Source organism: Myxocyprinus asiaticus, chromosome 47 (assembly GCF_019703515.2).
Source record: "Myxocyprinus asiaticus isolate MX2 ecotype Aquarium Trade chromosome 47, UBuf_Myxa_2, whole genome shotgun sequence".
In the NCBI taxonomy this organism is placed as follows: Eukaryota; Metazoa; Chordata; class Actinopteri; order Cypriniformes; family Catostomidae; genus Myxocyprinus; species Myxocyprinus asiaticus.
Window position 1 is genome coordinate 14,691,036 of NC_059390.1, and position 20,480 is coordinate 14,711,515.

Below are 20,480 nucleotides of genomic sequence, written 5' to 3' on the forward strand. Positions count from 1 at the left end.
TTATATTCAATATTTCCACCAAAAGCCCATCCTCAACCTGAGATTAGAGGACAGGGAGGAGAACAAGGGAGGGAACAGAGAGAAATAAATTAGCAAACAGTGATTAAGTCACACGCCGACATGGATGAAATGAACACAAACACCCAGGCACCCAGCATGCCTCTAGGGAAAGGCAACATACGCCTGCATTTTAGCTGTGAAATAATAGTGTGCAAGAGCTTCGGGCGGATTGTGACAATGAGCGAATATAACATGTGTCCGTAACCACATGCATGCACCAATGCATAGATTATTATGCATATTTTAATATTAGTAAATGCGAAACATTCTTTACCCACCCTATTTTGCTGACAAATTAAAAACAAAGCAAATAATAATGACATGACACAGAACCTTCACTTACATTCCAACATCAGTTTCTCAGACTGTCAGAATGAGTTCATCATGGCAATAGTATGACTGCAGATGCCCTTCAGAGAAGGACCATGTGTCTCATGATGAATTATAGACATGCTACAATTCCTCTTTTACCTACTGATCTCAGAATAGTTTCCCATTTCCTTTAATGACTGTTTCAGCAGAAGGTCTAAATAGGGGAACTACAGTAGGATCAGAAGGTACATATGGAGAAAAGGATGCTTTAAAGCAATATGGTGGCTCTTTTAGAAGACACACCTGATTTGGCAAGGTTAAAGAAAAAAAAACTATTTTAAGCGGAAAATCATATAAAATCTAAAACAGGGCTCTACTTCAGGTCAATATGTATATTAAAGGTGATGTGTACAATTAATTTGATGTTACATGAATTTCTCCAATCTCAGCTGATATGCAAAAACATTTGCAGGTTGAAAAGTTTAAACACAGTTGCTCTAGTTTCTTTGAGCATCCTGACCAACCTGACAAAGGAATATTGTCTTAACTACTGGAATGAGTTTGGGGCGGGATTATCTGTGTGCCCCACCAATGGCAAGGGTGAAGTGCTGTTTTTTTAAGGATGGTAAGAATGGGTTCATGGCCTAAAGTAGCACACTCTCTCTCTCTCTCTCTCCCTGAGGACTGTATTACTCTTCTTTCTGTGGCTGAGAGCTTGAGGTGTTTCTGCTGATGCAGCATTGTGCAGGTCATGAGTCTGTGGTTTTGATCTGCAGAACGGTTCTGCTTCACTGCCTGCTGCAAATCTCCCATTAGAAAGACCTTCAGAGGCACTCACATGCACAGGCCTCTGCTATCAGGAGAAAACACAAAAACGCACATGGACACACACACAAACTTCTGCAGTTTATCGATACACACATGGACATGAAAACATACTCTCAAGAACATCCATGTGCTTCCTGCATCTGCTGGTTTAAAAACATATTCAAACTCCCACTTAGGAGTTCAAAACACAAAATCTCCCATTTAGTCAAAATAACTAATTTTACATCATAAAAAAAAAGAACAACAAAAAACAAAGAAAAAGACTGATAGCAGACCTCATTTAGCAAAAAGTAGATTTTCATAAAAAAAAATGCAATGCATGGTAATTTAGCTTTATATACAGAAGGTTGATTCTGAGGTGTGGTTCTCGGTTTGTTAGGGATATGCAAACTACATATATTCAGAATGATTAGCCAGTGGATTACCTGAAGTAATCTTAAAAAGACCTGTATAATCAGGGTGGTTTTGTGTTCATCCGATACCAAACGGGTGCATTCCTTAGGGGAACATTTACAGTACATACAGAAAGGGCGTTTTCACACCTAGTTCGTTTGAGCGCTCCAAGAACTCTCAGAGTGGTATAACATGTATTTGTGAACAACCCAAGTAGTCTCAGACCCCACTAAAAGGACACAAAAGCAAACCATACTCAGACCTGCTCAGGAGGTGGTCTGAGTACGGTTCGTTTGTGGGTCCTTTTGTGGTTCGATTGATTTGTGCGATGTGAAAGCGAAGAGGTACCAGTCCGCTTTGCATTTTATGACATATGTACCTCGTGGTTTGCCATACATAGCTGCATTACATACTTCATATTCCAGTCACAATTTACTGTCCACATATGGGAATTGTAAGCGAATATAGATATACCATGATTAACATGACATGTTAATGTGTCTCATATTCCATTCTTGTTGTATTATTTGAGCACCTAATACGAATGGACCGGTCGCATTCAGAGCAGAGCAGCGCGTTAAGATGAACCGCATTTAAGTGCTCTGATGGGCGTACCGTCAATGGAGGTTTGCACCAAATTCCCAAGAAAATGCAAGCGAGGATTTTTATAGTTTCACTTCAATTTTATTTGCGCAATGGCAAATGTTCTTGGCTCATACACACAATGTAAATGACACACAGGAGGAGACGCTTGCTTGCTCCCTTACTCTCAAGATAATAAAGAAACTTATTTTCAAATGCACATAGAATTGCAAATGTTTTCCTTCATGCGAAATAAGGGCTTGTAGGTTTTATCGGAGAGCCTTAACATAATGTGAGAGAGTGAAGAATTTATGACAGAAATACAGTATACATTATTACTATTGCATAATGTAATATAATTGTCGGTGTTGTCTGGGTTTCATAAATGACATAACATATTACTTTTTATGTAATTCTATCCCTGTGCAATAATTTATGAAAAATTTAATATTTTTTAAAGCCTTAAAAGTAATCATATAGCCCCATTTTATTATATTCAAGTTAAATATCAATAAATTACTACTTAAGGTGTAGGTCTATCTGTCATAAGCATACGTACACCTTTAGAACTATGACAATTTGTATGACAATTGCTTATCATAATAAATCGCAATTATTTATGAACAATTATTGTCAGCCAAATTTCATAATCGTGACAGCCCTAGCTGCAATGGTGTCTGAGCTCTTAAGGAGCTGTGGTGTGAACATCAAGGGGTCTGAGACCACATTAATGTGAAGAGGACTAAAAAAAAAAAAAAATGGGTCCTCTTAAGTCCACTTACATTTGTGAACACCAAAAGCACTGAGGTCATTTGCGGCTGGTTCCCTTTCTGGGTCACTTTAACCGAACTGGGTTTGGTTCACTTAAAACGTACTATATGTGAAACCACCCTAAGACAGAATTTTGGGTTCAAAAACAACATAATGGAATGGAACTGAATGCATATGCCTTAAAACGTGTTTTGATAAGTTATTTTCACTATTTTAACTCAATTTTAACTATTAAATCTTAAAAACGCAACACATGTCACAGGGAGTTAAAAAAACAATAGCGTATGTGATGCAACAGCAAAACACATCCATCTGAATGTGTACGGCTCTAGCAGTAGTGCTTTAAAGGGGATTACTTGAAAGACACAAACATTTTTACCATCCAAACTGTGTAACAGCTACAGCACGTTTTGCTAATTAAAGCAAAATGAACATTTCAAAACAAAGAAAAAAATCTAAAAAAGAAAAATCAAGATAAACTAGTCGACAGTCACCCATCCAAAGTGTGTGTGTATGTGTGTGTGTAAGGGTCATTACGAAAAGCACCATCTTGTAAGGTGAGCATTGTGCTAGTGCAAGATAAATGGTGGCCATTACTGACCCTGCCCTATCCAGACCCAGACAGACACACACTTTTATGCAGCCAGCAAAACTCACATGTGCCCACATTCGCACTGTCTCTCACACTCACTCGTACACACAAGGCCCTGTAAAGACAAAGTAGATAGAAATATAAAGACAGTAAAAGAAGAAAAGAAATGTTTACTTAACATATAATCACACTTTATATGTATCTTTGCTGAACCCTCCTGAAGGCAGCTTAATTAGAGATCAATATTAAATTAAGTTGGCAGGGCCTAACAAATCTAAAAATGCATATTCATTTCAGGAATTAATTTCCTCTAAATCTGAGCCACCACACTCTGAATTAGCTTGGCTGGTAAAGTAGTAGGGCTGGGCGATATGTAACAATTATTTTATCGATAATCGGCTGAAAAAATATCGTAATATACGATTATATCGTCAACCCCCCTGCCTGAAACATGTGCTTGTTCCACAAGACAGGCTCGTGCTGAAAGCCTCTGAACAAACAGCGAATCAGACATGAGCACTGACAGCTTTTCTTTTGTCTGTTCTTAAAAATATAACAAGGTGTGTTTCTTCAAGACAGTGCCTTTGTGACTAACAGCATTTCTTGTCATGCGTCACTCCGAGATGCCTTACAGGTCACCCACCTGTTGCGGGAAGATGAGCAAAACTATCCGCATATGAAATACACTTGGATGAGGAGCTTGCAAACTGGATTTATGCCCGTTACATCTAGCGGGTGGTAGTTTCACACCCTAACCACAATTTTTTTTTTTTTGATAAAGGAGAGCTAATACTATGAAGAAAGTGTACAGTATGTTGATCTCTCCACCTGAAGGTGAGGTTGGAGAATACCAATAAAAGGTCTTTAAAACCAAAGTCAGAGGCGAATTTCATTCATTTCAATCATGTAGTCTCGAAGGGAAGAAGAAAAAAGGTACGAAAGAAGAAATGCGAGTTGGAGAAAGCTAAATGGAAGACAACATTAAGGACTAAATTGATTCTGTCCATCCAAGCATAACATCATGGTCAATAAAGCTCCTACTTTCCCTTAATGGCATTGCCGGGGCGATGGGATGGAGCACTTTGCCTCAGTTGCCTCAAAAACAATGCTGTAAAACAACAGACTCTGCCCTTAAATTTACTTTTATAGCTGTCAGAAAACAAAACTCCCTGTTAATAGCAATTTCTGCAGGTCAGAGTGTTGGCCTTGTTGAGAATAACAGCATGAGGTGTACTTGGGGTTGAAACCGAGGGCTGGTACATCAATCACAAGCTTCAGATGAATAAAATAGTGTGTGTAATTAAGTAACTTTTTGAGAGAATTATGAATAAAGTGTTGGTGGTTTGAGAGCAAGCCTTGGAAAACAGTGCATCATACAGCAGTTCTTGGAATTCAATAATTGGTGATTGTATTTTCTTTTAAGCATTCCCTTTTTGTAATTTTCTCAGAAGCTACTATTGATACTTGTGAGAGGTTCGGCTTTCCCTTACATAATGGAGACACACAACAATCATTTAGTCATTCAAAAGAATTTTCTCGCTTCATTCTAGAAAACTGAGAAGCAACACTTGTTTAAGATCTGCTAATGACTGCCTTCCAAAGGCTAGCTGCATCCCAGCATATGGTTTGCAAACAACAACCCTTTTTTTTGCCATGTTACTTAACTTGTGCTGCAGTTCTTGGAGTGTCCACCTATAAAAACCAATGGGTTCTTTTGTGCTTGGTCATGCACAGCATAAGTTACTTGCAAGAGGACATTGTGTCAAGCTTGACAGCACAAGCTGTCTTTCAATTCAATTAGCTGTCTCTTAAATTTGACTTCCACTTGATTTTCTACACTTGTCACCTCAGTATTTTTAATAGGAAATTGCTTTTTTTGAAGTGGAAGTATGCATTTTGTTTTTTATGCTAAAATACCTTTTCCTATCCAAGCTTAAATTTCAGAGTGAATTATGAATAACCCATCTGTAGGTACAGATTGACGAAATGTGTAAACACTTTGACTCTGTGGCCCTGTTTTAAGTTTCCCAATGAGATCAACACAGCAACATTGGATCAACCAATGGCATGAGATTGGGGAGGGCTATCAGTTGTCAGAAGAGAGGAGCATTCGGGAAACCTGTTTGAAAACAAATCTTAATTTTGTTTGGTGACATGAGTGGCTCAGAAATTACACACTTCAGCTTTAAAAATGTGTATTCTGCTAGGTCTTTTCATTGTTTAATCTCAGTAGAGTGTTTTAAGTTAGACTCTACTGGACATTATGCACAGTTATCAAAGGCCAAATGAACATTGAGTTACACCCAACCACTCACAGACAGAGGAAGGAGAGCGGGACAAAAATGGAAGTATGGACAAGCGAGGAAATACTGAACCCTCACCAGTGGAAACTAATAGATCACATCAGAGGAAATTAAGTCTACTTTGACTCCCACTCCCTCACTTTCATGCATGATTAATTGATTTTACAAAAAAAGAAAAAGGAAAAAGGGAGTGTGGTGTGCTCAGGGAGAGAGGTAAATGGGTCCAGAGAAATCGCAGAAAGATCAGTGCCCTAGTTAGACTGTTGACAAGACAATTCTCATTAAAGCACATGGATCCTTTGTGTCTTGTACTGAACTAAACAATAGTTTGTATCTTAGTCTATGGGTTATACACCTAAGCCTTTAATTAAAGAATTCAAACTTCATGTCTGACATCAGATGCAAGCCATTTTCAATACACTACTTGAATATGATAAAACAGTTACTCCTAGCCATGTTTGAAGCCAATGTACTGTAAAATAGTCAATATATGCACTGAGTGCACATCAATTGAATTCTTTACTAAAACGACAAGTTTCTTAGCAACCATAAACAGCCCTACAGCAAGGCTTATGAGCTATTTCTTGATGGAAAATTTGTTCATTGTTATTACTATACATACAGTAAATGTAATTATTTTTTTTTAAAATGATGTCTCTTGCCCTCGTTTTACAAAAGCAAAAAGCCACTCAAGGTTGTTACTTGTTTTTCTATGATTTACCATGTTCTACAGTAACTGATTTACACAGCATTAGCGGCAACAAACGGACCTACAAAAATAACAACAATTTTCAAACCTCTTCCACTGTTCAGACAAACAGGTAGTCCCCAGGTAGTTTTTAAAAGACTACCTTGAAACAATATGTTTTGTAAATATATACAGCTTAAATTGAGAATAAAGAAAATGTACTTGACCGTTTCAGTGATGTTTTATGTGTGATACTTAAGTAAAACCATGGTGAAATCACAGAGCTTCTTGTGGTTTATTGCTTTGTTACATACAATAGCGGTCCCATCTCAGTTTTTTGTGAATATTTGTAACAGTAGTGCATGTGTGTGCATGCATGGGTATTCACCAATGTTTGAGCTCCTCTTGTGCTTTTCTTCTCTCTTCCTCCAGGCCTTTCTGCAGCTCTTCTGTGATCTTTCTCCTCAGCTCAAACTCATCCACTAAACAGAAGACAATACACACAAATGCATATTACTTGCTGAGCTACAACATGTATACCAGATGGTTATTTCACTCAGCATCACTTTGTTGTTGTCAATTTAGTCCTGTCCCTTTTCCGGAAGGCTAACTGTCCGTGAAAGCACAGCAGAGATACAGAAAGGACAAACATATAGCTGCCACAGTGGGAAAAAGTGCCATTATCGCAGAGGCCCAGAGCTACAGTATGCTACTTCAATGACAGGAAGTCATGGTGTTGCAAATGGAGATACGGGCTAATGGTTAATGTAAACAACCAGCATTTAGTCTGGGCACAATAAAAATAAAAGTAGTAAAAGAGGACAAATGGGTAATTGCAACACACTAAATTTCTTCAATCACAAACAAGTTACAGTGATGACATCAGCAAATGCTCAAAGAAGTTTCCTCTCTTTGAGAAAAAGGAGTGCAATCTCTTCACTTTGTGAGAAATGTAGAATTAAAACTAGTATCTATTTGATCGCTAGGATGTTGGTTAAAAGATACCATACATGATTTTGTTATGGCTGTAGAGTCTGGGGCAAATAAAATACTAAATTAAAATGTGTATCCTTAATAATATCTTGTTGAAGACTCATCAATGGTAGTAATGGAATCTGGATACGTAATCAGACAAGTTTATCAAGTTAAATGTGCGTAACTGACAAATAGCAAATTGTTGTTTGATTTCATGTATACTAACGCTTAAAAAGGAGTGTAATTTGGTACTTAATTAACATAAAACTGGATTTAATACACCATGCAATAAGTACACCAAAAGTAATCTGATTAGATTACCTAACATTGTAATCTGAAAGTTTACATGATTGATTAAAACTGTAGTTTAATTTATAATCAGTATTAAACTACATTTCAGGAGTAATGTACATCAACTGAACAAAATATTTTAGTAAAAAGGATTTAATTTACTTCAGATCATTTAAAGGTAGATTTCCACTTAGGCCTTTGCTTTAAACAGATATTATTTCTGTTTCAAGCAAACTGTTGGTAACTTAACACTTAATACTATCATTTATACCAACCATCTACAAGACTAATGAGATATCCTACTGTTGCCGTGACGATGCCGAAGTGGAAACCAAAATGAATTGACTCTTCGCTAATCCCCGCCTTAAAAGCGCAACTGTTGCCCTGCCACCATTACTCTGACACGTGTTTGCTATTTTCCAATGACAGCCTACTGAAGTAATGTGTTTAAGTACTTTTAAGCGTGATTTTATCAAAATCCAAAATCCAAAAAAAAAAAAAAAAAAAAAGTTGTTGCCGGGTCATTTGTAATGGTGACATGAATTACCCAGAGAGGATACCCGTAGTGTTTTTCTTTCTTGCCTTGATTCTGATTCACTTTTTAATCAAATTACTGTGTAATTTAACAATTTCTATTAGAAAAACTTCAAATAAATATGCATTACAATGTCACTCTTCATACCAGCCCATGTAAAATTATTATCCATTCCGTTTATGAGACTATTTTGCCAAAACCATGTCCTTAACGGCAATCTCCCGTAATTCTGCAGAGCTTGTCAGAGCGAGCAACGGTAACTGGGTGGGAGGGGGGGACTCTGGCATGGCATTTACCAAAGAGCAGGCAGGTGTAATGGATACAAGCACACAGGTGCTGTCTAAACCTCAAACACACTTGATAGCATCAAAATAAAGATATGGCATGATAATGGAGATCCTCAATGGGCAGCTAATTTTTGTATATATAATGATGGTTACTGGAGCCTACTACTCGCTTCCTACATCTTGGCTTCTGTTTCTCGCATTCTAACTCTATTTGACCAGCAGTTCTTCCACAACACAAAAGATCATTAGAGTGTACAAACACTTCATTTTCATTTGCAGATGACTAATTCCTTTAAATCATTTAAAGCACTGTGATGCAGAAAGTGGGCTCAATTTGAAATGTTGAGTCAACCAACTCCATTTGTAGAAAGACAGATTTTGCACACCTACTCATTCTTTATTACAGTATTACTATTTTCCACATTAAAGAATAATAGTAAAGTCATCAAAGCTTTAAAAAATAAGACAAAGGGAAGTATGGGAATTGTTCAGTGATCAAAAAAAGTTAAGTCTCAGTATATTTTAATATTTTAGCTTCCTTCAGATCATTCTCTCAAGCAATTTCTTGAGGTTTCCATCTGGGATGCTTTTAAAAATGTACTGAAGGAGTTCCATGTATGCTGGAATATTGTTGTTTCCTTCACCATTTGCTCTAACTAAAGAAGAAATTCAAACGTAGGTACTATTTATATTTGCCAACAAAACATTGTTTTGAAGCATATATTTCAAGCATTTTAGTATAACCTTTTAGATAAAATCATTTTCAAGATCATGAAAAAAACACAAATTCAGTCAAGAGTGTCCTAACTTTTGACTGGTAGTATATTTCACTTTATTCGTTTCCATCAAGCTAATGACTTTTTGTCAGCATCTTAATGTCCATTCTTGTTCTAGTTTCCCATAACTCATTTATTCAAACTGGGCTTTAATATTGAAAAAGGATAGAGAAAGGAGTTTCAATAGGTCACTGAGAAAAAGACGTCAACATCTGGGCACCCGTGTCAGTCCTGAGTCTGAAAAGTAATGCTTTAAAAGATGAAAAACTCATCATATCTAGATATATCTTTCTCTTTTCCCCCTCCTTCCTTCATTCTCTGCAGGATTTTAAAAAAGTAGCTTCTGGGCAGTCGGGAGAGAGATAACAGAGACAAACTGCACGTCTCATAAGCTGTTTCATTAATCTCCAGACATGAGAAATGGAAGGGGAGGCGGGGCTAATCTATACCATTACATGTTCCTCACGATCTGATTTAAACATCTTTCTACACACCAAAAGAAACTCCCAGGCATATCAAACAAGGTGCACATTCTTATCCTTCGTCTGTCCTTCAGTCTCTGCGGATTTCACTGAAGTCACCATTTTCTGATAGCATAACAACATAAAAATAGGCAAAATAGATAATTTCATTAGGGGTGTGTAATATGCAGAAAGAGAGTTGAGTTCTTTTTGCGCACTCTGAACTTCGTGGCGATCCTCAAGGAGACGTTTAATATGTAACAGAAAGAAAAGTATGTTTATGCATAGCTGAGACATAGAAGGATGTGTGCAGGTAATTAGAGTGTAATGCAAAACGGTGTGTGGGCTCTGCTTATGAATATTCATGCTACGTTGAGAATGTGTAAGAGAATAAACCTTGACCACTGTCTAATCACCACGAACAGTGACTGCGCCGTGATTTAGCGACAGACCCGGTTATCCAAGGTATCTCTTCATACCTCCACTCGTGGGCACACATAATCAATGCCCCTCATTAAGGTTATAACCCTTAACCCCAGGAGATTGCGCTGAACCTCTCTAGGCAAGGCAAGCTGTGACAAAGAGGCAACATTTTTGAAGTGAGTCATCAGGTAAATGTCACAGCATTAAGTTCAGTTCCGACTTGGTTTTTCTCTGAGCAATTATTTATGGACGTAGCTAAAGCCATAAAGTATAAAAGTTATGCACTGGGTTCAATACAAGTTCTGTTGATAGCATTTGTTGCACAATGGCGATTAGCACAGAAAATTATTTTAACTCGTCTCATGCCAACATGTGTAATGTTTAAAGGACTAGTTCACCCAAAAATGAAAGATTTCTCACTATGCACTTACCCTGATGCCATCACAGATGTGTATGACTGTCTTTCTTCAGCAGAACACAAATAAAGATTTTTAGAAGAAGACAAAGCTCTGTCAGGTCCTTATAATGCAAGTAAACAGGTGCCAGCACTTTGACGGTCCAAAAGTCACATTTAGGCCGCATAAAAGTAATCCATGAAGATTCCAGTCGATCAATTAATGTCTTCTGAAGCAAATCAGTACATTTGTGTTAAAAATAAATAATTAAAATGATATCAACTTTTAAAAAGCGCTTCTTGCCAACAGTTGACGCATCACGTAGCTGTCGCGTGACGTAAGCGAGTCAGCGAGTTCACGCGAGATTTCGGAAGCAGCACTTATTTACAACAGAAGAACGAATGTCATACAAGAGTTCGGCCATTTCAAACATCATCAGAGCCCTGGATGGAAACACTGATTTAAAGTTACAAATGTTTTAATTATCTATTGTTTCTTATATAAACCTATTGATTCGCTTCAGAAGACATTCATTGATCGACTGGAGTCGTGTGGATTACTTTTATGCTGCCTAAATTTGACTTTTGGACCATTAAAGTGCTGGCGCCCATTTACTTATATTATAAGGACCTGACAGAGCTCTATCTACTTCTAAAAATCTTTAATTGTGTTCTGCTGAAGAAATACAGTCATAGACATCTGGGATGGCATCAGAGTAAGTGGATAATGAGAGAATTTTCATTTTTGAGTGAACTAGTCCTTTCTGACTTGTAGCTATACTTTCAGCTTGTTACTTTTAAATGTTTGCCTTATTTTGTTTACTTCTATTGTAAACACCTTACTGCAACCGTGTTTACATTAATAATAATAATAAAAACATAGGGACAACAAAATGTAAGTGAATACTGACTTAGACTAACATTCTTCCAAACAACTGATTTTGTGTTCAATGGAAGAAAGTAAGTCTTGGAACAACATGAGGGGAGTAAATAATTTTTGGTTGAACAACCTCTTAAAGCAAGCAATGTTCAGTTATATTATTTACCATACTGAAACAATTTTTACATATACCATTTGGGATAGTTGATGCAATACAACAACGGTATACTTTTTATACATCACAAACGTAAAGTGTTTGAGTCATTATTATACCAATAAGGCATAAGCCAGCAAGAGAAATGAATAAGTGGAGAGAAAGAGATGTATGGAGAGATAGAGAGATAGAGATATATATATATAGAGAGAGAAAAATATAGAGAGAGAGATAGATATAGAGATATAGAGAGAGAGAGAGATATAGAGAGATAGATATAGAGATAGAGAAAGATATAGAGAGAGATAGAGAGAGAGATAGAGAGAGAGAGATAGAGATATAGAGATAGAGATATAAAGAGACAGATATAGAGATAGAGATATAAAGAGACAGATACAGAGATAGTGATAGAGAGATAGAGATACAGACAGAGATAGAGATAGAGATATAGAGATATAGAGACAGATAGATAGATAGATAGATAGAGCCTCCATGGTAGAGCTCATTAAGCAGATCTGTGTCTCATTAACAGGGAGCAGTTTCGTTGTGCGATGCAGGCAGGCATCTTTTTCTCTCTAAGTAGAGCAAGTTCACGGTGTCAGCTTCAGCCCACAGACTCTGCAGGTAACACCACTATTAAGGGCCAAGGGGGCACACACAGAGATTTTCACACATATTTCAGCTGTCAGCTTTTCAGAGCCACTGTTTCAATACACATTAGATGTGCTTAATTATGTGGAGGTGGGAGCGAAAGAGCTCAAAAAAAGTGGAAGAGTGAAAACATGGAGGAAACACAATGACCAGTTGTACTCAGTCCATATTAAGCATCGCAAATGGAGAACGGTAAAATCTGTTGTCGACAAAAAGGACAGATCGTGGGTTGACGTTTGCAATGTAAAACGTGTCAAAATAAAGTAGCACTACACTAGTCAGAAAAAAAGAAATGCATCACTCTGCTCTCATGACTGGCCCAAAATGCAAATAAGTTCTTGATGTGGACTTTTGATCTCAAGACCTTCCCTTGTATGTGTCAGTTCATAAACCCATATGGTGTACCAATTGTCATTCAGAGAGGTCCTCACGAGAGCCCCGCTTGCAGCCATTACGCGCCCTTTTGCAAAGATGTCAATGGAGAAAGATGCTATTTTTATCCATAAAGGTGTAGTTACTGCATCAACCAGTAGGGGTTTACTGGACCATTCTAAGCAGCCAAACCCCTTGGTTATTTGGGAAAGGGACGTAATTTACCCAATAGTCATCGCCATCACACACTATAATTGAAAAAAGCATCACAAAATTTAGCAATAGCATCCTAAAAGTCTCTAGCTGATATTCAGAGTTTGCTGGTGATTGTGGCTTCCTAATAGGCATCTCAGTTGCAACAACTCAAACTTCCGATTGAAAGATCTATTATTGGACAAAGTCTTTTAATGAGAAGCAAAACGGTTGAAATTGCAATCGACTCAAGGCACTTCTGGGAGAGTATGCTGCTCATGGTACCTTGGAGGATGAACTGGCTTAAGTGGAGTTCCTAATTACAGCATTGATTCATTAACTCTATTACAAGTTAGAATTAATCGTTTCATTAACACCCTGGCACAAGCTATGAATCATAATATGCAAGGACCCAGACCCATTCACTCACATCAAAGGGGCTGGATTTTTCTAAAAAAAAAAAAAAAAAAAAAAAAAAATTATATAATAATAATATATTTATTTATATATAAGATAATCTGTTAATCTGATTTTTTTTAAAAATCCATACTGCATATTGCAAATATATCTTAATCACAGAGGTAAACACAGTCAGTGGCTCTGAATTTCTGATGGATGTGTTTAAGAGTAGTTTCAATTTCATAGAATTGCCAAGAGTGACTTGATGTGTAATATTGGCCCTTCACACTAGTGTGCAAATACATTCAGTGTGTTTACAAGATGCAATTTGCCTGAGGAGTACCATTAACAATCAAAAATGACAGGAGCTGAAGCACTGTACAGTGGAATATGCGAAAATACAACCAAAGGTGTAATTCCTTCACATTTTCACATTCAGTCCAAATCAATGTACACACAAAGCTCAACAATATGTTTTTATTTTTAATTTTTGCTGGCTCAGTTGGGCCTGTAGATCAGATTTGTACTTGCCCTGCCAACATTTTCACTGGCTGGGTTTTGGGCAATGGCATACAAAACATTACTGATTTGTTTGATGATTCCAAGAGGTCATTCTCGCACTTTCATCAAAACCTCAACTATGAGTCACGTGGCACCATGCGAGGGTCGGACGTGTGAAAGGCGAGCTCTGCGCACTTTGGTAGTTTTATTACTTTTTATGTCATAAACCGGTGAGATTCGATACACGCAGATTCTTGACTGTTCTAGGAAGACAAAATGTCAAGGAATTCAAAATCCTCGGGCTCTGGAGACATTAAAAGACACTTACGTGCTCAAGCTGAAGCCTCTGATGAGGCTGCAGGCCCGGGACTCAATTTGGACAGTGCAGTGAAAGAGATTCAGCGTCAACTGTTGAACATGTCGGCAATGCTGGCGAAGGTCGTTGCTGACTTGTAGGATCTTGCTGTCTTGTAGGATCTTGCTGTAATACGTTGATCGATCACTGCCATGGAGACGAAATTCACTGAGGTGGTTACAAGGGTGTCGGATGTTGAGAAATGGATCGATTATCTGGAGTCATCGGAGAGGGAATTAGCTGCTAATCCACTAGCGACCAAGATAGACTTGGAGCGTGTCTGGGAAAAGTTGGAAGACTTCCAACAGACAACGTCCGAATTGTTGGAATTCCTGAAGATGAAGAAGGTCGAGATATGGTTAAATTTCTGGATGAGCTCTTCCCGAGTCTGCTCGACATGACAGGCCATAAGCTGAAAATCGAGGGAGCTCATGGAGTTCCGGCTCAAGATCCGATGAGGGAGACAGGCCCCGATCAATTCTGGACAAATTTCTGAGATCATCCAATAAAGATCTCGTGTTACAAGAGGCGAGGAGTAAAGGCTTTCTTAGAAGAACCACAACATTTTCTTGTTCCCAAACTTTGCAAATTCGACAAGAGAGAAACGTGATCAATTCAAGGAATGCAAGAAACTCTTACATCAACGGAAGGTCGCTTTTGCACTGATAATCCCGGCCAAATTGAGAATAGATACTAAGGATGGCTGCAAAATATTTACATGCCCACATCAAGCGATGTCCTTCATAAAGACAATCGAGTGAGTTGGTCATTGTGTGATACTTTCTATGCAGCTGAGTGGGTCTGACTCACTGAACATTCACTTGACCGACTGAGAAAACTGAGCGCCTTCTTTGTTTCTTTTTGTGCTGATTCCGCCTAGTGGCTGGAGTTTGTTTTGTCGAGGAACACACCTTCGGAGCAGTTATGTGGATGAATCTACACGTTCTTTGTGCTTATGCCTCCTATTTTTATAGATTATTTGAGTTGGGGCACCCCATAAAAAGAAGGAAGGCTATTTCTTTTCTTAAACCTAAGAAATATGATATAGTGTTTCTTCAAGAAACGCATCTTTACCCGAAGGAAGCTGAAAAATTTGGGAAGATATGGGGTGGACATGTTTTCTTTAGTGCTGACTCAAGTAAGAGCAGGGGAGTCATTACATTGATAAGGAAGAGTCATTATTGTTTTAGCAGAAATTCAGGGGCAAAGGCTGATTTTGGCTAATATTTACACACCTAACACTGATGATCAGGGCTTTTTTATAGATCTTGAAGGGATATTGCAAGCCATTGGCACCCCTCATGATATAATATTGGGAAGAGACTTTAATCTTTTGATGGACTCAGTCCTTGATCATAGTGAAGCAAAAGTGTGTAATTCCCCTAGAACAACATTGACGCTTCACAGGATGTGTAAAAATCTTGGTCTTACAGATATTTGGAGATTTTTGAACCCATCTGGTAGGGACTATACATTTTTTTCATCAGTCCATAAGATTTATTCTAGAATAGATTTTTTTATTTTTATATCTAAGTCCATCATTTCATCTGTTGTTGATTGCTCAGTTGGAAAAATCTAAGAGGTGTTGCCACATACAGGGAAAAAGAAATCATATAGTTGGTGCTTTAATGTATCCCTTTTGCAAAATCCTGAATTCCAACAAATGCTAAAGGCTGAAATAAATGTCTGTCCTCAGTATCCTCTGTGGGCATGGTTGGGAGGCACTTAAGGCAGTTCTTAGGGGTCAGATCATACAGTATGCCTCAATCACCAAAAAATCCAAAGCAAGAGAACTTGTGGAGTTGGAAGGGAATATTAAAAGTACCGAGGCAGAGCGGAAGCGCCTAATGTCGTCTGATGGCCTCAGAGAATTGATGCGATTGAAATACAGATATAATACTATTTTGTCACGGAAGGTGGATTTTTGGCTATTCAGGGCAAGACAGTAAAATTTTTAGTCGGGGGACAAAGCAGGGAAGCTTTTGGCTAGATATATAAAGCAGAGAGAGTCTTTTTCTACCATTCCCTGAGTGAAATCTGCTGATGATGAAATATTTACCTCAGCCATTGATATTAATAATGCTTTTAAAGAATTATATCTTGATCTTTATAGTTCCACATCTTCATCTACTGATGAAGATATTAGAAACTTTGTGGAACCATTAGATCTTCCTAAACTGAAGACTGAGCAAAAAAATTCTCTTGATTCTGAGATAACCTTGGAGGAGTTTGGCGAGGTAATTAAGGCCTTGTCTACATGCAAGGCTCCTGGGCCAGATGGCTTTGCTGCTGAATTTTTTTTAGATCTTATGCTACAGAACTGGCTCCAATTTTGCTAGAAGTTTGTACCGGAATCATAAAGAATGGAAAGCTTCCTCCGACCATGACACAAGCCCGGATCAGTCTGATTCTTAAAAAGGACAAAGATCCAAGCGAGATCCAGTTAGACGTAAAAATACTGTCAAAAATTTTGGCTAACTGATTAAGTCAAATTATGACATCTCTTATACATACAGATCAGGTGGGGTTTATTCAGGACCGCAGCTCTTCTGATAACATCAGGCATCTCATCAATATCATGTGGTCAATGGCAAATTATCAGACTCCGGTCACTGCCATCTCACTTGACGCTGAAAAGGTATGTTTGATATGGTAGAATGGGATTATCTTTTTAAGATTTTGGAAATATATGAGTTCGGAAATACTTTTATTGGATGGATTACTTTATAGACACCCTTTAGGGGTGGTACAAACAAATGGATTAATTTCAGATTATTTTACTCTGGATAGGGGCACACGGCAGGGTTGCCCTCTTTCCCCACTATTGTTCTGTCTTGCCCTGGAACCATTAGCAGCTGCGATAAGAAAGGAGGATGATTTTCCGGGGTGGCGGTGGGAGGTAGGGCAGAGTGGATTGTGAGGGAGGTTAATAAGCTCGGTGACCTATATGAGAGTGGAGTGTTGAGATCTTTTGGAGTGTTGAGATATGGTTCAACATTTCAGGATTCCCAGATCTCAGTTTTTTAGGGATTTACAGCTGCGCCACCTTCTCTGTACTATTTCTGGGAGTAGCATACACCCCCCTAAAGTGGCAGATACTCTAGAAGTGGTGATTACTAATTTTGGAAAAGGTCATGAGGCATCAGTATATTACTCCCTGCTAATTCAGAGTCTGGGGACAGAGCTTTAACTTCTCAAGAGATTATGGTAGAAAGATTTAAACTTGGTAATGGAGGAGGAGGGGTTTAATGTAAATAATTGATACCGTATTTTATGTTTTGTTTGCCTGTCTTGTGGATGGAATCAATAAAAACTGTTAATAACACAAAAAAAAAAAACTCAACTATGTTAGTCAGCTAGATAATGTTACAGCCAGTATGTTTATATACACTGTTATAATCGATTTATAGCAGATTTGTACTTATTCGAGCTACAGTCTTCATCTGTCTGTCCAAGCATATATGACACAATGCTTTATAGAGTATTTGGGACATCAAGGAAGTTGAAGCGCTGAATTGATAACAATTGAAGCATTTGTCACCTCTATCTTTCGGAGCACACAAACAACGCTGATGCCAGTTGCGGTTCAATTAAGATGTATACAGTAAATGCTGGATGAAGCTGAGCTACAACTGCAATCTCAAGTCTATTAAGGCCAAAGTAAACTTCAGTTGTCTGCATTGCTGATTGATCCACGTACGTTATTACAGTATGACACAAAATTCTGTCATCAGCACAGTCTGCGAGGACTGTCCGAGTACGGCCCCGATTTTCTTGATACATGGACAGTGCGCGTCGCCGGCGCATGCGTCAGCTGTTGACTGTACTAAAAGAGTACCACATAGGCAGTTGCGGTAGGCATGTGTTGGACATGTTTGTATTTGCTCGTGGTCAGAAGAGCACACTTTGAAAGGCATGGTGGTCAACCGGGCGCATTCCGATCCAGAACGCACAAAAACCCAAGTATACCCAGGCCTGTAGTCTAACTTTGCAAAAATCAGACTGGTACAATTTCAGTCAGACAAAGCGTTTACATGACATTTAAAAAAATAATAATATATATATATATATATATATATATATATATATATATATATATATATATATATATATATATATATACACACACACACAAATATATATTGTTTTAGTCTGACTGAAATCAAACTTTTAAAGTACATGTAAATGTATTGGTGAGTGCACCGCTGGCCCAATAGGGCAAGTGAAAGTTCGGTCAACTGACCCCAAACCCTCAGGGTGAACAACCCAGGCCATCCTTTTGTCGAGCTCTGGTATGTGTCAGAGTTATGTTGCAGAACAATCTTACTCACCAACTGGAGGGGGTGGAGGAGCCACAGGTACTTCTACAGTTGGAGGAGGGTGTGGACTATTTTCAGCAGTGGAAGCAGCAGGGGAAACAAGTACAGCTGGAGAGGAGGGGGCAGTTATTTTTACAGCTGGAGGTGAGATAGGTTCAGAAGCAGGAGGTGGGGCAACAATCTTAGTTATAGGAATGGACTCCACAGGTGCAGGAGGTGTGAATAGCTCGAAATCAGGAGGGGCAGCAGCAGATTCAGCAGAGGGAGGAGGGGGGCTGTGCTTGGGAGAGGGAGGCGGGGCAATTATTTCCACGGGTGGAGAGGTTGTAATGAGCTCAATAGCAGCAGCAGGTGGCGCAACAGACTCACCTGCAGGGGCTGACACAACACCCACTGATTCAACTGAGGGAGGAGGAGGTGGTGCAGGGGAGGGTACAGTCTCGGCCACAGGTGGAGGTGGTATTGCTTCTAAAGGCGGAGGTGGGGGGAGAATGACCGGTGGTGCAGGAGCAGTCACCGGCTCAGAAGTGGTTGGTTGTGGTGATGGAGGTGTTGGGAGTTTTACTGACTCTGGAAGTGGAGGAGGTGGGGGGGAGGTGACAGGGTCAAATAAAGGAGATAATGGCTCCAGTGCTGGTAGAGGATCAACCACAGGCGGAACAGCAGGAGGGGTTCTGGGGGATGACTGGGACCGTGGTTGGACTGGTGAGGGCTCCCTCATGCGGTCGATGACCTTCTCTGTGAGCTAAAGAACAACAGTAATGGAGTAAAAACAAATGTCAGATGTCAATGAAGACATTTCCCTCCTTTCTGCACTTCCTGTTGCTTGACTGGTAGGGCATGGCACTAGTATGGCTGAGATCATGGGTTTGATTTCCAGGGAACACAATTACTAATAAATGTAAACAATACAAACACTTTAAGTCATCTGACTAAATGCAACTGCCAAATTAATACATTAAATGTAAATGTAGCTCAAATAAAACTGTGCATGCTAAATGAATATGCGAACACATGCATGTAAACAGTAAAATAATCTGAGTGTGAAATAAAAGTTGTATAATGCAAAATAAAGACTTAACTCAAAACAAACGATAAATAAATTTAGTCTCAAAATAACAACTATCTACTATATGCCATGTGTGGCACTGTTTAGCCTATATGGGGGGCGGGAACACAGTGCAGGCATGGTGGTGCTTGAACTGTAACAGGTGTCTGCTTTTTACACAAGTAATTCCTCTTATCCTGTCAGGAATGTCAAAGGAACACTGCAAAGCAGCGGTCGTAGGATTGCTTATCGAATGCATAACCTATATTCCAGTTCAACTCTTTGGTTTACTAGGACATCTGAACTAAATGTCAGTCAGGGTCATCTGTTTATTCATTTAGATAAGTTAACTCTATTAGAGGACTTCAGCGCAACCCTGTGCACGCATTCCAATCACAGCCGGTGAGAATTAAAGCCGTGTAACAGTATGCATGATTTGCATTTGATAGGTGGAGTATAACGGGCGTGTGTCACTCACTCACCCTTATGCCCTTCACTGTTGTTATGTTGTCATTCTCATCCGACTCGAAAGACACGCGACGCGTACTGTTGTTGGCTCCCATTGCTGATCAAACACACCCGCTGGCTTTTAACCAGCTGCTACGTGTAACTTTGATCAGTAGTTCAACTCTATCTAGTGTAGAAGTTGACAGTTCTCGGGTTGTAATACCCGAGCGAAAGTGCCGCACGTTCCCGTACAGAAACACCCTGTTCTTCCGCGTTCAGTCCCGCCCATCTAAGACAGGCGAAGAAAAACGATTCTCATTGGACAAGCACAGAAGGGTGTATCGTTAAACGGTTCTCTATTGGACAACATTTATTGGCACCACTAGCGGCGAACATGACACCCATGGGGGACTTTGATGAGCAATTAATTATATTTTGTAAATACCATATTTTGTTTCTAAATTTCATTCCCATTGTATTCTATTTTAGTT

At 38.8% G+C, this 20,480-nt stretch overlaps 1 protein-coding gene across 2 annotated transcripts in view; it reads right to left on the reverse strand.

Moving 5' to 3' along the window:
* Positions 1–20,267, reverse strand: part of LOC127436503 (MICOS complex subunit MIC19-like) — a 111,424-nt gene extending 91,157 nt beyond the window's left edge. For both annotated transcript variants that reach the window (XM_051690707.1, XM_051690706.1), the window contains exons 1-3: positions 20,025–20,267; positions 18,864–19,239; positions 6,918–7,011 (exon numbers count right to left, since the gene is read on the reverse strand). In XM_051690707.1, coding sequence (XP_051546667.1) covers positions 6,918–7,011; positions 18,864–19,239; positions 20,025–20,105 — 551 coding nt within the window. In that variant the 5' untranslated portion in view covers positions 20,106–20,267. The remainder of the gene's footprint in view (positions 1–6,917; positions 7,012–18,863; positions 19,240–20,024) is intronic.
* Positions 20,268–20,480: the final 213 nt, after the last annotated feature.